General features: G+C 43.1%; 2 protein-coding genes and 2 long non-coding RNA genes across 5 annotated transcripts in view; 3 read left to right on the top strand and 1 right to left on the bottom strand.

Moving 5' to 3' along the window:
- The first annotated feature begins 42 nt into the window (after nucleotides 1–42).
- Nucleotides 43–4,105, top strand: LOC130531483 (uncharacterized). Its single transcript, XR_008952105.1, has 3 exons — nucleotides 43–232; nucleotides 1,862–2,560; nucleotides 2,673–4,105. It is a non-coding gene; the product is annotated as an uncharacterized LOC130531483 (long non-coding RNA).
- A 294-nt stretch (nucleotides 4,106–4,399) lies between these two features.
- On the top strand, nucleotides 4,400–13,216 carry LOC130529365 (alpha-1,6-mannosylglycoprotein 6-beta-N-acetylglucosaminyltransferase A-like). Of its 2 annotated transcripts, XM_057039525.1 has the most exons (19): nucleotides 4,400–4,538; nucleotides 4,904–5,007; nucleotides 5,104–5,185; nucleotides 6,032–6,208; nucleotides 6,323–6,511; nucleotides 6,620–6,693; nucleotides 7,275–7,364; nucleotides 7,646–7,711; nucleotides 8,700–8,870; nucleotides 9,388–9,551; nucleotides 9,955–10,080; nucleotides 10,241–10,374; nucleotides 10,487–10,620; nucleotides 11,095–11,238; nucleotides 11,704–11,850; nucleotides 11,966–12,079; nucleotides 12,170–12,244; nucleotides 12,324–12,481; nucleotides 12,575–13,216. In XM_057039525.1, the coding sequence occupies exons 2-19, from the start codon at nucleotides 4,921–4,923 to the stop codon at nucleotides 12,774–12,776; spliced, it is 2,334 nt and encodes a 777-aa protein (XP_056895505.1). In that variant the 5' UTR covers nucleotides 4,400–4,538; nucleotides 4,904–4,920; the 3' UTR covers nucleotides 12,777–13,216. The 2 variants fall into 2 exon arrangements, with proteins under 2 accessions (XP_056895505.1, XP_056895496.1); XM_057039516.1 differs by lacking the exon at nucleotides 4,400–4,538 and having other exon boundaries at nucleotides 4,830–5,007.
- Nucleotides 13,075–23,647, bottom strand: part of tmem163a (transmembrane protein 163a) — a 29,017-nt gene continuing 18,444 nt past the window's right edge. The window contains exons 3-8 of the mRNA XM_057039532.1: nucleotides 20,295–20,338; nucleotides 19,655–19,746; nucleotides 19,470–19,566; nucleotides 16,405–16,516; nucleotides 15,776–15,917; nucleotides 13,075–15,586 (exon numbers count right to left, since the gene is read on the bottom strand). Coding sequence (XP_056895512.1) covers nucleotides 15,526–15,586; nucleotides 15,776–15,917; nucleotides 16,405–16,516; nucleotides 19,470–19,566; nucleotides 19,655–19,746; nucleotides 20,295–20,338 — 548 coding nt within the window. The 3' untranslated portion in view covers nucleotides 13,075–15,525. The remainder of the gene's footprint in view (nucleotides 15,587–15,775; nucleotides 15,918–16,404; nucleotides 16,517–19,469; nucleotides 19,567–19,654; nucleotides 19,747–20,294; nucleotides 20,339–23,647) is intronic.
- On the top strand, nucleotides 19,689–20,965 carry LOC130529389 (uncharacterized). Its single transcript, XR_008951575.1, has 2 exons — nucleotides 19,689–19,805; nucleotides 20,629–20,965. It is a non-coding gene; the product is annotated as an uncharacterized LOC130529389 (long non-coding RNA).

Here is a 23,647-nt window from a genome sequence, read left to right as displayed (position 1 = left end):
GCCCAGCAGGCTCTACAATGATCTGGCAACAAGAGATGAAATGAGCCGACCCAATTAGCCAATATGAACAGCAGGTGAGTAGGGGGAAATGAGTCAGCCCCGCCTGCCTGGGAACAGGGGAAGAACAGGAATCACATCAGTGACTGGCTGTGGAAGAGGAATATGTGGGTGACCAGAAGCCTTGAGGCCAGCTGAAAGGTCAAACAGAGATTATTGTGCCACTGTCATTTAGGTGAGTCATGTTTGTGTTTTGAATAGGTTTGAGTGGGACTAAATGTTGCACAAGCCTGCCCCAGGAGGCTGGATGATGGAGGTTGAATTATGCCGGGTTAGAACGAGGTTTGTCCGCATTTAAATGCATGAGTCAGTTGTTTACTCCTGAACGGATGGAATAGTTTTGCTCGTATATTAAATCTCCTCAGCTTTGTGCTCTGATTTTGCGGTTTCCCATTGAAGAAGCGTGGTCGGAAAACCGACCTCTGGTAAATATTGTGCTTTTGTGATATGACAAACAGTTCCTTCAGAGGGAAGGGGAGTTTCATCAGAGTGCTCATCCACCCAGAACCTTTTCAAAAGCTTTAAATGTTTGTTTTGTAATAGTTTGGGAGTGTCAGATGAAGCCGCGCGTGCTCCACAGTGCAGCAAGGTTCAGTTAAGTGTCCAGTGTGTTCCCCCTCCTTCACTCAGCACTTTGAACTCCTCTAATCTGAGCTTCTGCACTACATTTAATCAATACAAACCGACTGGATTACATTAAAATCATGTGATCTTTAGTACCTGTTAGTGATTTGGTAACCTCCACCCATCCACACTGAACTGGTGTAGGCGCTGCCAGCCAAGACCGATTCGACCGGCAGTGATAAACCTTCTTACGGCCGTAGAAACCTCCATCTATCACCAATACTTGTCCAGAGCTGCACTGCAGGGGGGTGCTACCGTACCTGCACGCAGTAGATCTCCCTGCATCTGCAGCACACCCACAAGTGTATAGGGTCATCATTTTCAACAGCGATTCCATTGTGTACATTTTTTTTGGTGGTGGGGGGATTCAGGATGGATACAAACCGAACTGGCAGATAAATGGCAGTTTTTTATTGCAGTCACTTGCTGCTTCCCACTGGAACCCCGAGCCTCCCAGTATGTGACCACAGGATGATCCCAGCTGGGGGCTCCTCGCCCACACTGAAAAGGTTACAGGAGAACCGTCCAGCCAGAAGAGATGACCTGTGGTGGGAACAAACCCTTGTTGAGCGCTTTCAACTCCACCAGATAAACCCAAAAGAGCTAAAATAACAATGATATCACCTGTAGAGACACGGATGGGAAATTTCCCAATTTTTATTTTTTCAAAAAACATCTACTATTGCCTAAGGCCAAATATAAAACAACCTCTTCCTGGCTACTATGGAAACATGTAATATCGGACCATAAGTGCCGGCACACTGGCGCTGTTGAGATGTTTTACAGCTGAAAGTTTTTGCTTCCTGCAAAAATGTGTGAAAAGATGCAACAGCCAGTATGGGAAAATGTGACAAATGTTGCCGTGTTCGGCGACTGCAGGCTTGAGAAGACCTCTCCCCTCTGGAGCTCTTTACCCTTCAGCACTTTTCCACAGTTTTGACGAGTTTCACTTTCCACATGAGTTCCCCCAAGTTTTGTTCTGACCTTGTTAGCGTTGTATAACTTTTCTTTGACTGTAGCTACTCTCTAACTACTCCATACCCACTCTCCAGCCTACTTAAATATATTGACACCTTCATCTTATATACAGTTCTTTTTGTCTAATTAACACTGCAGAATTTGTTAATCCACACCCTTAAACTTGCATGAAAAGAAAATCGAAATTCATCATTTTCTGTAGATATTTTCCGGAGAACCTCTCACCGTCACCAGGAGAACCTTGTGAAGATTTTGCAGCAGAGGACGCTGCACCGAACCAAAAGTCCTCGTCGGGGTCTAAGTGCCTCTCAAGGAAATCCTGCATTTCTTCATCGAGGATGAAAGCGAGGTGTCCACCGCGCTGCTCACACCAATACCGGGCACCGGGAAAGGTGTGCCGGAGAACCACAACCTCGTAACACGAGCCTCCATGTGACTTCTGGTGTGCCGGGCAGGTAACACTGACCTTGGTTACATCTTCAGCACGAGACAGAATGCTGAGGGTCGCCAGCAGGATGACGGTCCAGCGCATCCCCCTTTTTTGAAAGAAAACCCGCTGGAAAACACGTGACATTACCGATTGTCCCTTTTTGATGCTCTGATGCTGTTGGTGTAGAAAGTTTAGACTGTCGAGCCTTTCCTCTCTGATGGGCTCTTTCAAACTCTCTGCCTGCGTCCTGGTTTTAAAGAGACGTGCCACGAGCCGGTCCAGGGTTTAATGGAACAATGTTTGCAGAAGGGAATGCCCATAACAACTACAAAATGCTGTGACTTTTGTGCACAGGGGGTGGCACAACAAAGGGGAGCTGGAAGAATTGAATGTACCAGATGGCTAATGGAACATTTTCTCTTCCCCTGTGCATTAAATGCAGTGGTATAAGCAGGACCCTTTCATATACCGGTAAGTACCTCACTGTGTATGAGACTATTGTCAGTGTGCAAAAAAGAAATAAAATAAAATAAAAATATACATATATGTCTGTTTTTTCTCCCTTGTCATCTTGAACACCGAGGCCTTTTCAACAATTCAAGTCTGCATTCAACCTTTTTGGTGGCTACCTGGTCAGGGATAAACTGCTCAACTGGAGAAGATGGAAAATGTCTGTCTCGCTCAGCGAAACTTTGACATTCAGACCATAGAGGCCATAAATTAAAGCAACATTCTGTTCATGGTAGCGCTGACCCAGTCACACGCACAGCCAAAGTTCGAAAATCTTTTACAGCATACTTCAGAAGAACACAACGTGCAGAATCAAGACATGAAATACCCCCAAATCATCATTGTTCTATCTGCTGTAAAGCTACGACAATTTCATCAGTGTACACTTCAGATGCCACCACCTGCTTCTTTTCTCCATTCAGCAACAAAACTGGAAATTTGGTGATTAGTGTGAATAGAGACATTTAGGAAGAGTTTTTTGGAATAACTTTCCAAAAAAAAGAAAAAGAGAGCAGACTAGCCAGCAGAGAGCAGACTTTTCAGGAGATTATCCTGGATCATGGGAGATTATGTAGATGGTAAGAGCAGTTTGGATTAATTCCAAGTCTTTATTAATTGAGTCACATTTTTTCATGAAAATTCAACAAGCTCAAGAGATTTTTCTGCAAAAATTCCTGGAAGTTGTGCACGTGATGGATAGATGGATGGATGGATGGATGGATGGATGGATGGATGCATGGATGGATAGACTGCGACGATGCACAGTGTGGTGGGTTTAAGAGGTGGGTGGGTTTAACAGGCGGGTGAGTCTGGACATTCAAGATTGCCTTTAAAGCCTTGTTCACTCCAGCTGTGTGTGCAGCAGTGCTGAAAGTACAGTGTTCTGTGATTACCCCCAATTCTGCTGGAAAGGAAGCCACAACATAGACTCCAAATTGAGTACAAAAGACTTTTCTTTAACTTTAAGTCAAGTCAAACTGAAAGGTTTCTGAAGCTGAATTTAAAACTGTGGTAGGAGGAAAAGATCAACTTTAATATTTGAATTTGTTGTGACCACATTTGGGTAAACACCGGATCTGTATTACCTTTGGGCGTGATTATTTGCACACTGATGTGACTATTGAGTCTGGAACTGGCATTTGACCATTAGGAAATGGAAGGGGAAATTCCTCAACAATATTCAATATTACCAGACCAGATGTTTGAATCAATCCTGCACCTGACATGGTTCTGGGAAAGTAATCATATATTTTATGTTATGGAGGAACCGCATTTAACCTTAACGTGTCCTATCTCTCACACATATTTACGTAACCTTTCTTTGCGCCGTGTGTATTTGCATATGTTAACGTTAGACATAAAACCGGTAAACACTGTCCTCTAGTGGACAAAATGTCAAATGCATGCAGCAAGTCTTAAAAGACTTTAAGGGCATATTGTTGTGTTCATGGTCTTCTCTGGCTCCTGCCTCTTCTGAAGTGAAATAAACTTCCTTTATACACGAGACAGTTCTCCTCACTGTCAACCTGAGTTACTCTGGTGGCCTTTCCAATTTGATAGAATCTTCAATTGTGACGGCTCTGTCGTGCCTCACTGTTGTCGGGGCTGGCTGGAAGAGCAATTCCCTGGCTGACCTGCAGGGGAAGTGCCAAGCGTTTCCAGTCGACCCAGCATGTTCACCTGCTCACCTGTGGCCCAAGAGAGATTCCAGGCATGCAGACACTCAGGTTTGGAAAGCCACTGTCAGGGATCATGTACATAACCAGGTTTCCGTTTAAATATTTGCATGACGGGTCCTTTCGTAGCTCAGTCGGCAGGCGAGCAAGTCATTATGAAGACGGCGGAGGTGTGACCAATACAGATAGAAATATAACTTACTGTTCACTGTGACTTTGTGGTCAGTTCATCTGGCTGGATGGACGACCATCTATCTGCATAGGTAAGTGTTCCAGTGTTTCCTTTTTATTTTATACTGTAGCAATGTGAACAGACTGGCGCATGGTTGTATTAGACTGGGAAAAAGGATGGATTTAAAAAAGGCAAAGTGTAGTCAAAACAGTGTTGATGCGTCCATGTTTGACTGAAGCATATGTGAGGTTAAAAATCCTGAAATGAATTCTGCTGGAGCACCTTTGAGTTTGTCTTCACATTTCCAAGCAGCCTTTTCTGCGCGATAAAGGCACATTCAAGCAGCTTTTGGCCTTTTTCTAACGCAATAGCAGTAAAGGCACGTGCAGAGGTGTCACTGTGGAAACCTTTGGGAAAAGAAATGATGCAAGCGCTGTCATCCACCCATGTGTGCAGGAGAAGGCAGTGGAATCATGAAACCTCTCTCCCTGGAGAGGACTTTTTCCATATCACTCTTCATCTGCTTCATCTGGTGTTTGGGTTTATCATATTTCACCCTGGTATGTGTTCGCCTTTCCTCGATGAATATCCACCATTCACAGAACATCATGTTTGTGACTGATTTTTTTTCTTTTGTCTGTATAAACTGATTTTAGAGCAACAATGAGCAGGAAGCCGCCAGGTTTGGCCATCAGAATAGTTGGACAAAAAAGCAGGTGGAAGCAAGCGGAGCTGAAGGTAAACAGAGGGACAACAACAAGGGAGGAGCTATCATGTCAACTCAGAGCTTTTGAATGGGATTCTGAGGGACGAGTGGTGTAAAATGTAGCACAGAATGAGGAACATTTCAATTTCAAACGTTTGCTTTTAAACTTAAGAATGACAAGCTCTCTAGATGTGACTGATGGCAGCAACAGCACTGAGAAACAGTGGAGTCGGAAAGTTTTTAGACCTTGTAACTTTTTAATGTAAAAGTAGACTTGATCTGAAATTTAAAAAAAAGAGTCCGTTATCTTCTCAAGTGGCTCTCCATATTCCAGAGTCACAAAGAAAAAGTTGTTTTTTGAATTTAAGTATTTTCAAACTGAAATGTTGCATCGACGTTTCAAAGTATTTGGACCCTTTAATCTATTTTGTAATTTTTAATTGAAGCATCTCTGGCAGCAGCTCCAGCCTCCATGTCTTCTTATTATTCCTATTGTTTAACTTATTGAATTTCACTAATTGAAGGGACATAAAAGACAAAAGCAACAGAGAAATTTAGAAAAGAAATGTCAACATAGAGCCACTTAGAGCAACAGAGGTATGTGGAGATCGCTCCTATGCCAATCCATAAAGGCCAGATCAAAGGGCCCTGACAATCTAGAAAAGGGTCCGAGCCCGAAACTGAGATCTTCCTAGGGAATAAATTCCATAGTTAGTCGGGGAAATGTCTATTTTGGTCTAAACCTGGATTAACAGGGATAACAGAAGGCCAACAGCAAAAAGGTCTGAAAAACTTTCAAATTAGGAGTGTATAAAAGAACAAAATGAACAACTCTCATTTTGTTAATCTTGTAAATTTGATATGACGTCTCTGCTCAGCATCTTCCAAGCCTCTCTGGGGTCGGTACGAGGAGGAAGTGAACGTACTCCGGTCAAAATCAAAGATGAAAGATGACCTGATTTCAAGGCTGAATTCTGATAAACTCCAGCTGGAGCAGGAAGTTGTTGGTTTAAAGGAACGCCTGAGTAAAAAGGCAGAGAAACAAGTCAAATCAGGTAAACAATCAGCAGAACACAGAGAACAAGCTGACAGCAGAATAGTGTTCAAAAATCACAAAGAATCTACAAGTGTGACTTTTATTATACTCAATTCTTTACGTGCCAATCCAGGACCTCTGATGCACAACTATGAGGGGGAATTTAAGGCACTGAAGATCCAAATGGAAGCAGAGGAAAATAAAACAGAGAAAATGGAGGAGACGATCAAGGGCCTGCTTTCCAATAAACTCCAGCTGGAGCAGGAAGTGGCACACCTGAAGGAACTACTAGTCCAGAAGGCAGAAGAACACACCAACAAAGGTAAACAGACTGCAGCTCAGCAATAGCAAAAGAAGAAGAATTCCTGGTTACATTTAAATCAAAAGTTTTGATCCTTAAAAGAGCCATGACGTAAACATCTATTTTTAGATAAAATTAATGAGGATAAAGATTGTCCACTGCCGCCCATGGATGGATATCCAGAATGTCTGGGGAAATTAAAGGTAATGTAGAGTCTTCTTTTACACTGTTTTTCAAGATAAAGTTGAGAAGAAACTGAATTCTTTGTATAGGACGATAACGTGTAAAATGTCTGATGTGGTCTCAGATCTGAACAAACAGACTGGTTTTTTTTCCACCCAAATAAGCTTAATTAACTGGTTATATTGGGACTGTAAGGATGTATGGGACAGTCATGGATATTGGGACAGAATGGACAGCATAATGGACTTGTAATAGTTGGACAAGACTAAATAGCCTGTTTGCAGTTGGGTTATGAGGGTCTGATGGTCTGATTAGTGGATTAGACTGGTTCTGATGACCATTAGAGACTGAATGGACTGGTTTGAGTGGGACTTTAAGCAAAAATGGACAAGTTAGATGAAGGTAGTCTTTCCTCTGTATATTTGTTATCAGATATATTCTTTACTTGTATTTGATCATTTAAGTTTTACGAATGCTGGTGGGGGGGTGCAATACCACAAGTACATTGTTGTGGTGGTCTTTACTCTGCAGGTGTAAAAATGCTGACTATTGTGTGACTACATGATTGGTTTTGTTGATCATGGCTGCTCTGTCTTTCCAGTGGATGAAGGAGGGTTGGACATCGGACCCCTGCTACATTATTAACGGAGTCAACGGATCTCTGTGCTCAATTCTCATCTACCTCAGTGAGGTAAAGAGCCACCTTTCTATCATTTCAAATAAATTTTTCTTTTTTATTGTCGAGTAACGTGTACTTTCCTCTAAGTTCACATTATTTTGGAGTTGATATACAATAGGAAACCAGAACTGATTTCACCTTTTTAAATCTGTGACTCAACTCTTTAATAAACACTAAAAGATGCTGTTTCCTCCCATTTTGCATCATCATTTTTTAGGAAATGAAAGTCATTATTGCAATTGTGTGTAAAGTATGTTCTTTTTTCTGTTTCCTTTTGTTTGTGTTGTGAGAAGATAGAGACGTGGTGTCCTCGACTTCCAGGCAGAGTGATTCCCACAGCTTCTTCACAACGCACAGAGGTACCAAAGAGTGTGTGTGTGTGTGTGTGTGTGTGTGTGTGTGTGTGTGTGTGTGTGTGTGTGTGTACTGGTTCACCCACTCGTAGCTCACATCCACCGCCAGTGAGCTTAACTCCCATGGCGGCAGCGTTGTGATTTCAGCCCCAGGGGACAGAAACTGTATCTAAAATACGTTCAAAGAGGCAACCACATGAAAAACAGTGGTACAGGATTTGAAGAGACTTGGACAAACAGTATCGTTCCTGACAAGGCTATTGGACGGGCTGGTTACTGTTTACCATGCCAACGAGCGTGTAGAGCAAAGGAGAAAGGTCAGAAGGTTTTAAAGTCTTTTACCCATTCACTTCAGGAAGAGGAGGACCAGATGCTGCCACTCTGCATCAATGCTGAGAGGTGGAAATGATGGGGCGACGAAGAGGGGATCCACCTTAATGGCTAGTCCAGCTTTTATGGGGGCAGAACAGAAACAAACTGTTGTCGGTGCTCAGACTGCACAGGACACTAGGAGGCTTCTGTCCCAGGTGGTGAAGGAAGCTGAAAGCATGGTGGATGCAGCACTTCCACATTTGGACCCTGTAGATACTGAGCCCACCAGAGCAGGTCATGCTCCATCTATGCGGTCCAAATTCCCCCAGGACATCCCCTCTGTCCCAGGGCCATCAGGAATAGGTATCACTTCAAAAACATAAACCACCAGACTGAAGAATGGTTGTTCCCTGATTGCCTTGTAAAATAAAAATAACACTCCCTCTTTCCAGACTAGTTTTACCAGTCATGGTTGTGTTGAACAAGGAACACTTCCTGGTTATCAAACAAAGGGCACCATTGTGTCGAGGATAGGGAGCCATAATGGCTTTGCAATTCTAATAAGGGAAATCTTAAAAACGTAACTACATTGTTTGAGTGTAAAATGTTTTGTTTTGTCTTTCAAAGGGAAAAGTATTACCTTAAATGCTGGACAATTTTTGTATTTTCTTTACAATTCCAGGCTGGACAGGCAGTAATAAGGGAAAATCTGCAGGGTCTTTCCTCAAAACTTGCCAACAGGATCCAGTATAAATGGATTAACCAACGAATTTTCAGCATGGAAGACATTTGGGTCAAGGCTGGACGCTCCCTTTCAGCCAAACATGACCTCAAAGGGCGTAAAGCTAAACAGGTACTTTACCCCTGTCATCAATTTCATTCAAACTTTTATTCCTCTTGATGCTCGTTGAAATGCATCTCCACCTTGATTTGAGTCTGCGTGGACATGATTTGGACCCATTCTTCTGAAGGCGAAGACCTTTGGGACATGCAGGACTCTTCCCAGAGCTGGGAACTGGGCGGAGAAGCAAAGGGTTCAAGCCCCAGTGCAGACAAAACATGGATGGTGTTCTGGTAGTAGGGGAAAGTACCAGAACACCTTCAGAACACTGTTGAGGTACCCTTGAGCAAGGTATTGAATCCGCAAATGCTCATAAAGGGCCCTGCGATGAACTGGTACCTCATCCACAGCTGGACCCTGGCTTCACTCATTGTGTTCCCTCCCTGTGACCCAGAAAGGGATAAAGACCAAATTAAATAATTTTGGTCTTTGTCACCATTTATATATATATATATAAGGGTTATATATATATACATATATATATATATATATATATACATACATACATACACATTCTCAACACAAACAGATTTTGGTGCATCCTGGTGCAGTAACAGATGAAATTGGAATAGCGAGGTCGGCATTCAACGGGGGGCCCCTGGGTGAGCTGGTCCAGTGGAGTGATCTCGTCTCCACTCTGCACATCCTGGGCCATCACCTCCATCTTTCTGCCTCCATAACTGACCTGAAAATGTGAGTACGAATACAGAATATTTGCTGCACAAAACTGGAAAAAGAACAATCCAACACAAATTTTAAAAAAATAAGAACAGTTCACCCTGACAGCTCCAACCAACAGTAGTGTAAGGTTGTAGAGATAATGTACAAATTACTTAAGCAAACAGCAGTTGAAGGTTAAACTGTGTGAGAAGCCACATGTGGCCTGATAGGAAAACAAAGGCGTACTCCAATAGTGAAGGCTGTCGATAGTCAAAGTTACCTTCAGCAGCGTGTCTACACGTCATCAGTGACCCACACAACCACAGCTCCTGTCACAAAGGAACGTTACTGCATATTTTACACTATGTGAGATTTCTGGGAGAATATTTCCCTCAGTAACTCTTCCTGTATATCACCTGAATTTGTCTCTATACAGCTTCCTGGGGGGGTTGAAGAGTGGCTGTCCTTCTATGCCCACACTGGAACCAAACCTGATCTACACAGACATTCTCGGCCTTCAACAAATGCAGAAGGCGCTACCAAACATATGGAGCAAATACCAGTAAGCTTCAAGATTTTGCTCCTGATATTATTTCAAAATTGTTCATTAAGTGTAAATATCATTTTAATATTGAACTGCACATTGTGAACCCAGAAACAGGTATGCGTTATGCTGTCACAGCTTGGTGCACACAGATTCTTCTTCTTCTCTCCTCCTCCAGGTGTAAAATAAGGATTTTGGACTCGTTCGGCACTGAACCAGACTTTAATCATGTTTCTTGGGCCAAAGGTCACAATCTGTCCAGTCCATATGGCGGCTTGAACCTGATTCCACTGCAGTTCTACACCATGTTTCGTATGTCAGCCTATTTCTTTTTCAATTTTTGAGAGAAACATTTGGAGAAAAAGCAAAAAAAAAAAAAAGAAATCCATAAAAACTCCACTTATGTGTATTTACTTTTTACCAGCTCACACTCCGGACAACACTTTCTTGGGATTTGTGGTGCAGCCTCATTGGAGTGACGAAGAAAACAAGAAGCTTGAATCGATTAAGAGGAAAAATCAGGCGCTCGTGTATGGCAAGCGTGCAAGTTTTTGGAAGGTAAATATTGTAACATCTTACCACCTTCACAATCTATCCTAATAAGTCGCTCAGATTTGTGTATTTGCAGCCTTGGAGTGACGCATGTGCAGAATTAAAACTGATGCAAAGTCTCGCGCGGCGGCGTTTTCAGGAGTAAACATGTAAAAGTGGACAAAAGGAAGTTAGGGCAGTTATGTCCAACTGAGCTGTGACCAGTTTTAGAGCACATTAGAAAGGGACCCAGACATGACAATAAATGAATGTCATTTGTGCTGGGAAAAAAAGAATGGTGTATAAGGCCACTTTTGTTTGCAGGGGAAATATTTTCTTGGTTGTGTTGACAGTGGATTTATTTGAGCATTAACCAGTTGGATCACCTTGCCCAGATGATTACACGTTAGGCTGGAATGAGCTGTCACATGGGCAATGTTCATTCTTTTCGACTTTCAAAAAAATAAATAAATAACAATTTTTCTTTGGGGTCACCTGTAGGGTAAAACAGCTTATCTGGACACCATTCACAAGTACTTGGATCTCCATGGGACAGTTGATAATGGTGCTTTAATTCCAAGCTATGTGACAAATCATGGCATTGTGAAAGGCGCAGAGGTACATGCCCTGTTGAGAGAGAGCAAGGTGAGTGAACGACACTCGGCTCTTCAAGCTTTTCAGGTTCCTCAACATGACGCCAGGTTTGTCTTTAGGTTTCAAACTGTTGAACATTTTTTTGTCTTGTTTCAAAAGTCAAATTGTGAAAATCTAAACATCCAACAATGACTGCCAAACATAACCCTCTAATTATGTATCATTGGAATACAGAGGAATCTTTGTCTCACATCCACATATCAATCAATTCTGAGAAGCATTTCCAGAAAAACCACAAACTTAGTATCAATGTCTTTTTGTTCACTTCTGGGACCTAAAAATGTCATGTTGGTAACCTCAACATTTATTTATTTTTCCATCATCATGACCAACGGGAGCTTCTTTACCTTCAAACCGGATGAGTCGGTTCTGCATGGCCAGCCTGCATCAGATCGCTGAATTTGCTCCCACCAAGTGGTCAAAGCAAAGAAATACAACTTTCTGCTTGTGTTGCAGGTTTTTGTGGGGTTGTCGTTTCCGTTTGAAGGCCCCGCCCCTTTGGAGGCCCTGGCGAATGGCTGCGTTTTCCTGAACCCCCGGTTAAACCCCCCACAGAGCAGACTGAACTCGGAGTTCTTCAAGGAAAAGCCCAACATCAGAGAGGTCAGAGGTCTGATACAACGCTGGACTGTTTTGAATCCCTTGAACAACCACGCATTTCTGTATTATGCTGGATTCCGGTGTCATTTTTACCAAATCTAAGTGTTTCCGACTGTAGGTGACATCACAGCACCCTTATGCCGAGGCCATAGGAGAGCCATATGTGTGGATGGTCGATATGGACAATTCTACAGATGTGGAGAGAGCTGTCAAAGCTATCATCAACCAAACAGTAACTACTTTTATAATATCACCTAAATAAGCTCAGGATTGCGTTATTATTTCAGGGTGTTTACAGCTCTAGTCTGTGTGTCTGCTTCAGATCGAGCCCTATATTCCCTATGAGTTCACCTGTGAAGGGATGCTCCAGAGAGTCAATATCCTTATTGAAAAACAGGTTGGAGGAATCGTTGTGGCAGAGTCAGCTGCGTACCAGCCGCTTCAACAGCAACGTTCCTTTCTCTTTCTTGCATCAGGACTTTTGTAACAGCACAACGAGCTGGCCCCCACTGAGCACGCTCCAGGTGGTCACAGCTGAGGTCGGCGCTTCCTGTAAAGACACCTGCCAGAAGCAGGGGCTGATCTGTGAACCAGCATTCTTCCCTCATCTTAACAGTGCCCAAAGCCTCGCGAAGTAAGCCGGCACTTTACAGGAATCCTAGCTTCCTCAACCCACTGTTGTAAAAATGCTACCCTCAGGTAGGATAACCTCTTTTGTCCCCCACAGCTATGGTATTAATTGCCAAACCACGGAGCATTCTGGTGGGTACCTGGTGCTCCCAGCCTACGACAACAACAGCAAACACTGTGTGTTCCAGTCTGACCCCCTGCTCTTCAGCTGTGTTCGATCACACCTGTCCTGGACGCGAGTGTGTCCCTGTAGGGACTACATCAAAGACCAGATAGCCTTGTGCAAGGCCTGCCTATGAGTTGGAACCTGTTTTCTGTGCACACAGAAGTCAGCAGCATGACAAAGGACTGATATTTACAGGTGGCTTTCCCGCCGTGTCCTGACTGTCCAGAAAACCACAGCCCTGTTTGACCCTCTGGTGAGAGTGTGGTCAAGGGTTCCTGACACCCGACAGCCGTCCAGCAGCAACCTCTCTGCATCTGTTGTTGATATTTCTGATCCTAAAATAAACTTGTATTATTGTGCTTGAAGGCCGAGCATCTGCATCTTTCCCTCACCAACAATTATGACATTTGAAAAAGCACAAGTGACCACTGTTGGAGCATGAACATGATTAATCTTTATTAGTCAACAAAGCTGTTTCATAAACAGCTTTTACATAAACGGTGTTTACATTGTTTGTAATACCACTGTTGTCATGGTTACTGTGCAAACTTTGGAATCATTCTGTTACACCAAGTTGTCAATGGTTGGTTTTTGTGTGTGCGAAACTGTGAAGCTGCTTAACACAAAGCCACTACACAGAGGGAAAATGACCCTTCGCATATCTGTCCTGCATCTCTAACCTTCAGTGCTATAACAAAATGGCCGAGAGTTTGTGCGGGTGGAAATATTTTGATATATCTTTTCAGTAAAGTGAAGGGTGATGTGTTGTCATGGAGCAATAACCATGTACAATCAAGTGAATACAGGTTTCATTGTTTTTACCTGGTACAGATGTTAAAATTCATAAATTTTGAGGGATGAAAGATCACAACAGAAACACACAAAAAAACCCAATTATACAAAAACAAATATACAAGACAATAATCTGGGGAGGAGGGCAATTGGTATAAAAATTCAGCAAAGCACAAAGAAGAGAGGTAGAAAGGGTTTTGTTACCAAAATTCAGATTATTAACCAAAACATAACACATTTATTTCTATAGTATGGCAGCAAAGCTCTCACAGATTGAGCTGTCATCAGTTACCTCAGTGTATTATGGTGGGTAGAAACATGGAAATGCTGTGCTTTTCTGCTAAAGATTTCAACGATTGTCTTCTATGTTTAAGAGAAAGGAGGGGAGGCATTATACAAATCAGTGTGCTGTTGGTGAGTCCAAGAAGTGCAATGTAAATCACACCTTTTAGTTTGCATTTCCTTCTTATTCTTCACATAGCTTGGCTAATGACAATGCCACCGGCCCAGCATGTCGACTTAGGCAGTTCAGAACAGAGCAGAGATGCAGGCCCCTTTCTGAATCACTGTCCAAGATGCTCCCAGAAATATGGCTGCGCTTCCGTAGTCAAAACACATGTCATGCTGACATCGGCTACAAGAGGGCAGTAATTGCCAACTTTATCAGCGAGCCCGAAAATAGTAAGATTAAACACAAGGACTAAAGTTCAGTAAATGTTCATGTTTTCAAAAACCAACGACACCAAATGTTAATACATCCAGTAAGTATATATCGATAATTTTAAAGCTGACATTGTCTAAAAAGTGATTGAGGAGCCTTGGACAGTGGTGTCAGATCCTCTACTTTACATCCAGAGATTTTTGACATTTTACAGTGCAAATACCCACAGTAAGACTCATTTAATCAATCTACAGAGATGTGGAAAACATTTAGATTATAAGCATTTTAGTCAAAATCTGCAAGACTGAACATCTTTTAGCCTACCATGGTATATTAATCTACTCCAAAAAGCTAGTAATGTTATCTGCCATAACTTACTATCACTACAGTCACCACAGCAGTGACCTCTTGTGACTAATGCACTCAAACAGTGTAGTAAATGTACAGTATTTACAGGCTGAGTGGCTTGTACTGTATATACATTCTGTTCAGTGGACGCAACAGTCATGATGGTTGAGCAGAAACAATAGAAAGTTTGTGCATAAAAATTATGTGAATTAAATAATATGAACAAAAGTCATAAATACTCAGTTGTCACCAGTGTGAATGTCCATATAAACCACGATTAATAACTTTTTTTAACATGATGTAAATATCTTTAAAAGAAGTGTTACAAATGATGAGGTGGATGCTGATGATTACCCCTTTTCCCTCTATAAAAGCTGCATTTAACAGAAGCCCCTAGTTAATTAATAAATATGAAACACTGGATACATTTCAGTATTGATGATGTGCTTTTATACAAATGAGAAGAACAATGTAACACTCAAACACCGAAAAACTGGCACAGCCAGAAGAAAATGGGCTAATTACGCACAAATACCGTAGCTTCCTTGTTAAATATTGACTGCTAACATGAGCGCTGTGCTATACGGTAAAAGCAAAGTTTGCCCATTTGTGCTTGAATACACAGCAGCTGATGTAACCTTGTTAAACAACATGTTCAGGTTACATCAGCTCAATATTTGTTCTGCACTTTCCTGTTTCTCACTGTCCTCGTGAACATCTTTAACCTTCTGGAGCACAAGGATGCAAAAGGAAGGCAAAAATCTGTTGACATACAGGTTTCAATGACAGCAGAGTAGCAAACTTAGACTGTATGTATATATATATATATTTTTAAATCAAGGCTTTCAGTTGTGTACTGTGACCTCCCAGGGTCTTGGATCGTGTTTGTGTTGGTGTCTGGCTAAACAAATGCAATAAGTACTCTCTATACGGCATGTGACATAGGTTGGTAAGCATGATGCATCTGTAGGGGGCATCTATAAATGAGAGGGAGAGATAAAGGGATAATAGCAGCAGGTGTGCGCGTGTGTGTGTGTGCGTGTGTGTGTGTGTATTTGTGTGCTTGTCAGGTCACAGCATCTCAATCAAAACGCTCGTAGTTCCTGGTCTGTCTCACACGGGGCACCATGTCTATCATCAACCTGTGGAGACACAAAAGGAGTTTTGTTGTGATCCAAGTCTGCAAGTGTGGCCTTCTAAAAAGTCCACTAATTTAAGTACACATACATGTGACTCCTCCCCAGCAACTGTGGTTTGACTGGGTTGATGTTTTACCTATGCATTACGACACAAGATACCCATGGTGACCTGGTGTGGTATTTTTCACTTACTTGGCACCATATGCAAGTATAAGGAGGCCGATGAGAACACCGATGGTGCCGTCCAGAAACCAGACGTCAGGATGGTGCTTGAAGACTTCAGCACTGACCAGAATGGAAAACCCCAAGATACTGCCAACCAAGGAGTTGAACCCTGAAGAACAGAAAACAGGAGGAAAATGGTGTTTCTAGAAGGAGGTCGAGGTTCGAGTCAAACTGGATTATTGAAAGGTTCTTATGGCGGGATTTGAGATGTGCGTGGCTCAAATCTGGGCAAATTATGGGCACTCTGAAACACATATCTGCCACCGCAGCCAGCCCGATCTCAGGATAGAGATCTTTTGATTGCTCTGAAGGTCAGAGTTAATGTGTGTGTGTGTGTGTGTGTTTCCTCCAGTAATTTCAGTCTTTTGGGAAATATATCTAGACTCTGCACAAAATAGCCTCAGGTTATTGGGTTGTTGTGGGTGTGCGTGTGCGTGTGTGTGTGTGAGCACATATGTGTGCTTGTGTGTTTGTGTGTGTGTTTTTGTGTGTGTGTGTGCGCGTGTGTGTTTTTGTGTGCGTGTGTTTGCGTGTGTTTGCGTGTGTGTGTGTGTGTGTGTGTGTGTGTGTGTGTGTGCGTGTGTGTGTGTCTCTACCGTCAGTGATCAGTGCCCGGCTGGTCAGCACTCTTCCCAGCATGAACTTGGCCACAGCCAGCAGAGCGCACATGAAGCCGCTGATCAAGGAGACGCTGTAGAGGAAGTCATCCTGAACCACGAAGAAAAGGGGGACGAGACAGAGAGTGAACCATGTGTGCTGATAGATGTGAAAAAGACCTACACACAGCAGATCCCCCAGACAGCATGAGCCATAATACCTTAGTCAGCTCAGTTATTAATAATACATTCATGCTTGACCTAGGGCGTCATCCCAAGGTCATCCAGAAGGAGCCCGTTAAAGATGCGAGGGTGTGGCATTTGGAGCTGGAGCTTCAAACAGACTCAGCAAAAGTCAACACTTGACCCTGATGATTTAATTGGTCGAAAAGGAGAGCGAGCCAGAAGGAGAGGAGGAGAAAAGAAAAGAGAGTCAGACGCTGAGACGGGAGGATAAAAAAAATCAGGTCTGGAATGTTTTCGTCTCACAGCTGCTACTGAATTATGACAGATCCTCAGAAAGAACAGCAGGTGCTGTCTGACGGCTGTGCTGACAATAACTGCTTTATTCAACGCGCCTTCACTCACATTTCTGGCTGTTTTAATTGTTTCCGTGCAATAACGCGAGAGAAAAGGCTCCACAGTTCAATATCTTCTCTTCAACACGGCGCTTAGATGAGTGCAAACAGACCTTTCCGAGGCGTTTCTCTGTGAAGCTGAGGGGGAAAACCATGGACAAAAACACCAAAAAGGCAGTTGAACCAGGCGTTTCAGCTGCGCGGGTTAGTGTGCCTGGAAGGGCCGAGCAGGAATGTTGTCAGATGACGTGCCCCCCCCCCCCCCCCCCCGAAGACCTTCTAACAAGTTGAAGTGCAAAAGTGAACAGTGGAAATAACAACATTGTTCATGGCTTGATTATACTTGACAACTGGCTGCGTGTTATAGGAAACCATGACACATTGCAGATAACGAAAAAGCCCCCCCCCCTCCTTTTTTGCCTCGAGGTGGATGAATTTGTGATTAGTCTACCCGTGCAAAATGTGACACCAGTGATCTCTACATTCATGTATATACACAGTTAGGTATTGTTCAGCAACCTTTTTTGGGGGGTGGGGGGGGGGGGGGATTCCATGAAAATGGAAAGAGATTTGGAGATATCTTTTTCCAAAATGATGCATTTAATCTCTGCCTCAGTCAGGTATCAATAGAAATAGAATAGACGCTTCTGTTCTTTCCAGTTACTACATAGCTGTTGTTTCTTCAGACATGTGATAAAACTTAAAAACTCCAAGTTTTCCCCCACGTGCATGTGTTTTGTGCACCACAGTGTGCCCACGTGTCGCTATTACTCTCCCTTGAGCATTTAGATGAGGAAAACCAATCTCAGCTCCCCATTTAATCAGACAGAACGACTCAGACAGGCTGCCGTGAGAACAGCAACCAGGACGTGCCCTGAATCAAGACTCCCCGTTACCCGCAGCCTTTCCACCGAGGAAGGAATGCTTCCTAGCAGGTAATAATTAAACTGTGTTGCTGTGGCTCGCCTGCTGGCAAACACGTCAGCAGCCGAGAGGAAGATACCAGAGGACCAGGATGATGGGATGACAAAAAGACTCAAAAAGCAATGGGGAGGGGTTGGTGAGCCTGGTTACAGGGAGGGAGAGAGGCTACAGACCTGGTACAATGATGAAGAGGGGTGAGATGGTTGAGATGGATGGAGGGGGAAGGTAGGATAATGAATAAGGTGCTGGGGTGGGATGGGGGGTGGGGGTGCTGGGGTGGGGGTGCGTGGATAAATGAGACAGATAATAGACAATAATGTCGGCTTTTAAACTCATGCACTTGCAACCCGACCAAGCCAAGTATGGCAAAAACCCTTAAAAAGCTTTTGTGTTTGTCGAATTAGAACCAAATGTGTCGTATTTCCTTGATAAAAATCCCCATTTGTGGTTGAATCGCTTAATTTTACTTCTCTGCCTCATTTAAAACCTGGGTATTTATCCACTAACTGAAGTTACCTGCCCGGCCCCCTATAGCTTCAGAGGGTGCCGGTTGACTATTTGGACTTCTTCCTTCCTATATTACCATCACTGAGTTGCTTGTGCATGCCTTTGCTTCAGAGTTTCTCATTAGTGGAAAACAGAAAAAAAAGATGGGAATATTTATTCTGAGTTATTACTGCCGCCCTTTTTGAGATTAGAATTTACTCTGCTCTCATTTTTACATAATTAAACTGGAACTGGAACTTTTCTGTGTGCCCATAGATGGGACCAAACCTTTTGTCTGTGTGCCCATAAAGCAAACCCAATCCCTTCAGGCAGCACTGAAAAAAGTTCTGTGAATGTATAAATATAAGAATAAGGATCAAGATGGTGAAGAAAAGAGGGAGAATAAACAGGGAGAAGTGGTGAAAGGCTCTTACATGCCTCAGGGATCCAACACCCACAGATTTTATTTGCACACTGGCAGCAGAACTCAAACAGTCTGCAGATGAGCCGCTGTCCTCAACATGCTGCTTATAGCTCCAGACTCATGGACTCTTGGCTTTAGTCCCTTTGACATCAGGCCAGAGAGGTTTTAGTGACTCAGTTTTCACCCCAAACCAAGATGTTGTCCTGACAGTGGCCAAAAAATATGGATATAATTTCAAAGGAGAACATCGGACTTCAAAAACAGAACAAAATATGGATAGTGGTCGCTGAGAAGTGGCGCATGGACTTTTAACACCCAGGTAGAGGCAAGAATCCAGGTGGAGCAAATCAGGACGGGGAGAAAAAAACAATTAAAATTCTCTTTTTCCTCTTTCAGAGAAGCTGACAGATGGTGAGGTTTAAATCCTTTATAGAATAAATAACATTTTTCAGAACTGGAACAGACACAGCGGGCAAATAAAAGCTTTCTCATGGCTGTGTGTGCACGCCTGTGTGCTCGCCCGTGTGTTTGTTGGCATAAAGCGTAAAAGGCAGGAAACAAAAGTCCAACGTCACAGCAGCAGAAAGCTATAAATGGAGGTGGTGTACGCAATGATGCGCGGCATATGTGTGTAAGTGCAGCGTGTACCGCACCACTTCCGGTGGCATCCTGATAACCAGGTTATGGGCAGCTTTCCCCAGGATGCAGAGGGAGGAGAGAATGAAGACGACCCCGAGGACCACGCACGCTCTGCAAGCACAAAGAGTTGCGTGTGTAACGTGTGATGTGACAGCAGTAATGGATGAGGAGGCACACAGGCGAGTTGTTCTGCACTCACATGTACTCTCTGTGTGCAGAGTGCACGGCCGCCGCGTTGCTGTAGCGCCAGATGACAATAAACGAAGACAGGACGTCCAGCGTGGCCTCAAACTGGCGGGAGCAGAGCAAAAGAGAGGGTCACGAGGGTCACGTGTCAGGCATGAAAACAAGTAAAAGGAAATTTCAGATAACTTGATGTAAATTGTGTAAAATTTGGCCAAATGAAGCTTTACAAAGCCGTAGGATTAGAAGATCATTTAAATTCATAGTCTTATTTCAAAAGCTGATAAGGGTTTCAAATAAACACGGTGTATTTTTCCTACAACTTTGTTAAAAGACATGAGCTCTTGCTAATTAAACACCATCTTTTATAAAAGAACGGGAGCTTATAGTTTTAATGTCATAATTAGGTTATGCTAATTAAAAGCTCTATCTGACCCAGAGTATGGATCATATTATTTAGGCTCATTGTGTTACAATCTTGATGACATTTGGGAATCTTTTGTAATGAAAGCTTTACTCTTGTCTTCACTGTTACCTTGGCGACAAAAGGACCAATAACAAGATGGAGTCATTATTAAATCTCAGAGATCAAAGTTTAGACTGAACGGAGATCAAAGTTTAGACTGAACGGAGGGAAGAAAGAAGGTGAAACTTACAGCAAATCCAAACGCTGATGCACTCTGCCTCAAGAACGATACAGCTGTGTGTGTGTGTGGGGGGGGGGAGGGGGAGGGGGAGAGGGAGACAGTTAATACAGATCACTCTTGAAGAGTAAAACATTAGAATTTTCAGGTTTTTTGTACATTGTTTATTTTTCCACCAAAGTACACACAGTTAATATATATTATTAATAATATATTTTTTTTTAAAAACACTATTTGGATAGATTATAACCATAATCTGACATTTATTCTTTGTCTTTGTCTTTCACATGTGCTGTTTTGCCCTTCTGCCCGCCCTTGTTTTACTCCACATCTTTGCTTGCCCAAGTCTCTGGGGGAAGATACAGCTGACAAATCCCCATGGAAACATGAGATTTCAGGCCAAACTGGGAGCTGAAATCCAATGTAGTTATTACAGTTTTGATATTGCGGCGTTGTTGCGAGCAGCAGAGGGACACGCAGAGATAATCAAGAGCAGAAGAAGAAAATGGAAGAACTTCTGATGCCAATTTAAGATGTTTTTGTCCTTAATAACTAAAGGCTGCCCTTTTGACTTTTTTGTTTAAATAATGAAGTTATAATACATGTTTATTATGTCAGTGAATACATCATGCCATTTTGAAAAATCTTGTTTTGATGTACAACAAATCAAGGCTTGGACAGCATATGGGCTAACATTTGTATGAAATTTGCATCAAATTCACACAAGTTAAGGAGTATAGATTCTACTGCCTCCATAACAACCTCTCGAATCTTAAAGCCTCTTTGTGTGACCGTCTACATTCCAGGAGGGCCTCTGATATGAATTGAGAGCTGAAACCTGCTGGGCAAGGACCACTGACCCATAAGCTGTCATGGGTTTGACCTACTTTGCTGGGTTTTTTTTATCCCCTTAAAGGTGAGCACACACACGTCCGACTGCAGCTCAGGCCACCTTCGTTCTTGATTACGTCACTTTACCTTCAGATCGGCTCGTATTTGAAGCCGTCCCGAGACTCGTGTCATCCCGACTTCAGAGCCACGTGTGCTTTCTTGTTCTGGGTCTAATGTGCAGCAATTGATGCTATCACCCACTTACAAAGTAACTCAATGTTGTCTTGTGAGTTATGCTGGAACATTAAATTACATTGGCGACCCAAACCTTGAGCAGGGGTGAAGTGCAGCGCCGCTGTGCACGGAAAACCAATCTGCTTCCTCAGGCTGACATAGCCCCCCCCCTCTAAATCGGCATCAAGTCAACAGCGTTGATAATTACCCCAGGATCTGCTGACAGCTTTACGGTATATTCACATTATGTGTCCACATCAACAGACCTCTCTGCTGTTTAGTACCGTTCACATTCCTAGTTTTGCCCCTCAAGCTCATTACAACGTACGAGCCATCTGTGTGGTCACAGCCTGCCAGCAAATCAATGTCTCTCTGGAGGAGAGCAGACAGTAGTCGGTGTAACATCCTCTGGGCTGTTAGTTAATCAGGAAGGAAAGTGTGCATGAGCACCACTAACAAGGAGGGAGGAGGTGGGGCATTTGAAAACATGCATTAAGGGGAAGATCGCAAAAACAAACAAAAAAAACAGATGGGAAGAAGTGGAGTGTGAAATGATTAAGGAACAGCTGAAATTCTGCAGTGTGCTGTGTGTTTGAATTACACGGCGGACTTTAAATCTATGCAAAGGGACTCTTTTTTTTCAAAAGGAAGAAAGAGACTTTGATTCATCATTCAATTGATGGATCGATTGGCCAGATTCTCTATCTTCATAGAGAATCTGGAAAAGGCCGGACTAAAAGACAGCACAGAGGCACTACTCATGGCTGCACAAGAACAGGCCCTGAGCACCAGAGCAATAGAGCCAGGGTCTACCATACCAGACAAGACCCCAGGTGCAGACTGTGTGGAGATGCCCCTGAGACAGTCCAGCACATCACAGCAGGGTGCAAGATGTTAGCAGGCAAGGCATGCATGGAGCGGCATAACCAGGTGGCTGGCATAGTGTACAGGAACATCTGCACTGAGTATGGACTGGAGGTCCCAGGGTCCAGGGGAAGACACCCCCGAAAGTGCTGGAGAACAAGCAGGCCAAGATCCTCTGGGACTTCTAGATCCAGACTGACAAGATGGTGGTGGCCAACCAGCCTGACATAGTGGTGGTGGATAAACACCAGAAGACAGTGGTGGTGATAGATGTAGCAATCCCGAGTGATAGCAACATCAAGAAGAAGGAACACGAGAAGCTGGAGAAGTACCAAGGACTGAAGGAGGAGCTAGAGAGAATGTGGGGCATGAAGGCAACAGTGGTCCCAGTGGTGATTGGGACACTAGGGGCAGTAACACCCAAGCTGAGTAGATGGCTCCAACAGATACCAGGAACCACACCAGAGATCTCTGAGTCTGAAGGAAGTATAGATAGATAGATAGATAGATAGATAGATAGATAGATAGATAGATAGATAGATAGATAGATAGATAGATAGATAGATAGATAGATAGATAGATAGATAGATAGATAGATAGATAGATAGATAGATAGATAGATAGATAGATAGATAGAGACCTTGCGAGTCTTCTTGGTCTTCCTGCTGGATCTATTCTGGTCTGGACCCATTTAGCATGTCCCATACATAGTGACAGCACACAGATAGCAACATTAAATCCCTAATTATCAGTGAATTATGCAAGAGAGGAGAGCACCAGTGCCAACACTTAACACCCATATTTTCCTTCTCTCTCTCTCTGTCTCATCAGTGCACGCTTGGCACTGATTATAGGTGGCGGATAGATCAGGCAGCATCTCGCTGGGTAATAATTCCAGACCAGCCAAAAGCAAAGCGGATCTGCAGAGGAAACAGTTTGACAATCAGGCAGTAGTTTTGTTTTTTTGGGGGGGGAGGATTCAGGCCACAAAAAAGGAAGTGTTCACTCTTGTTATCTATAGTTACACAGATGTGTTGCTACAGTTCACAGGTGCATCAATGCATATGTTCACATACATTTCTCCAGAATGAAACGGTCTTTCCCCACCTAACACAAGCTCATTCCCTTCAACAGGCAAAAATGCTGATTTTACTTTTGCTTTTTCAAAACCTTTTCCAGGTTCAGATTACAATTCATGTTCCATCGGCTTATTAATAAAGTTATGAGTGATGTCAATACATTTTCAGTTAATAAGATGCTGCTTGATGGGAGGTTGTTATGGTCCAATAGAGCAGAAGGCTTTGCAGCCTTATAGTGCATTCAGATATGTATTACACACACACACACACACACACACACACACACACACACACACACACACACACACACACTAGTTCATCTGTTAACCAGGCACTTTATATAAAATCCATTGATAA

The sequence above is a fragment of the Takifugu flavidus genome, chromosome 1 (assembly GCF_003711565.1).
Source record: "Takifugu flavidus isolate HTHZ2018 chromosome 1, ASM371156v2, whole genome shotgun sequence".
Taxonomy (NCBI): domain Eukaryota; kingdom Metazoa; phylum Chordata; class Actinopteri; order Tetraodontiformes; family Tetraodontidae; genus Takifugu; species Takifugu flavidus.
The sequence above is the reverse complement of the archived record's forward strand: the minus strand, read 5'-3'. Positions and strand labels throughout refer to the sequence as shown.

Coding starts and splice junctions, on each gene's coding strand:
- LOC130529365 (XM_057039516.1), top strand. CDS start 4,894: ATGTGTGCAGGAGAAGGCAGTGGAATCATGAAACCTCTCTCCCTGGAG. Junction 5,008..5,103: donor GTTTATCATATTTCACCCTG/GTATGTGTTCGC, acceptor AACTGATTTTAG/AGCAACAATGAGCAGGAAGC. Junction 5,186..6,031: donor GGAAGCAAGCGGAGCTGAAG/GTAAACAGAGGG, acceptor GTCTCTGCTCAG/CATCTTCCAAGCCTCTCTGG.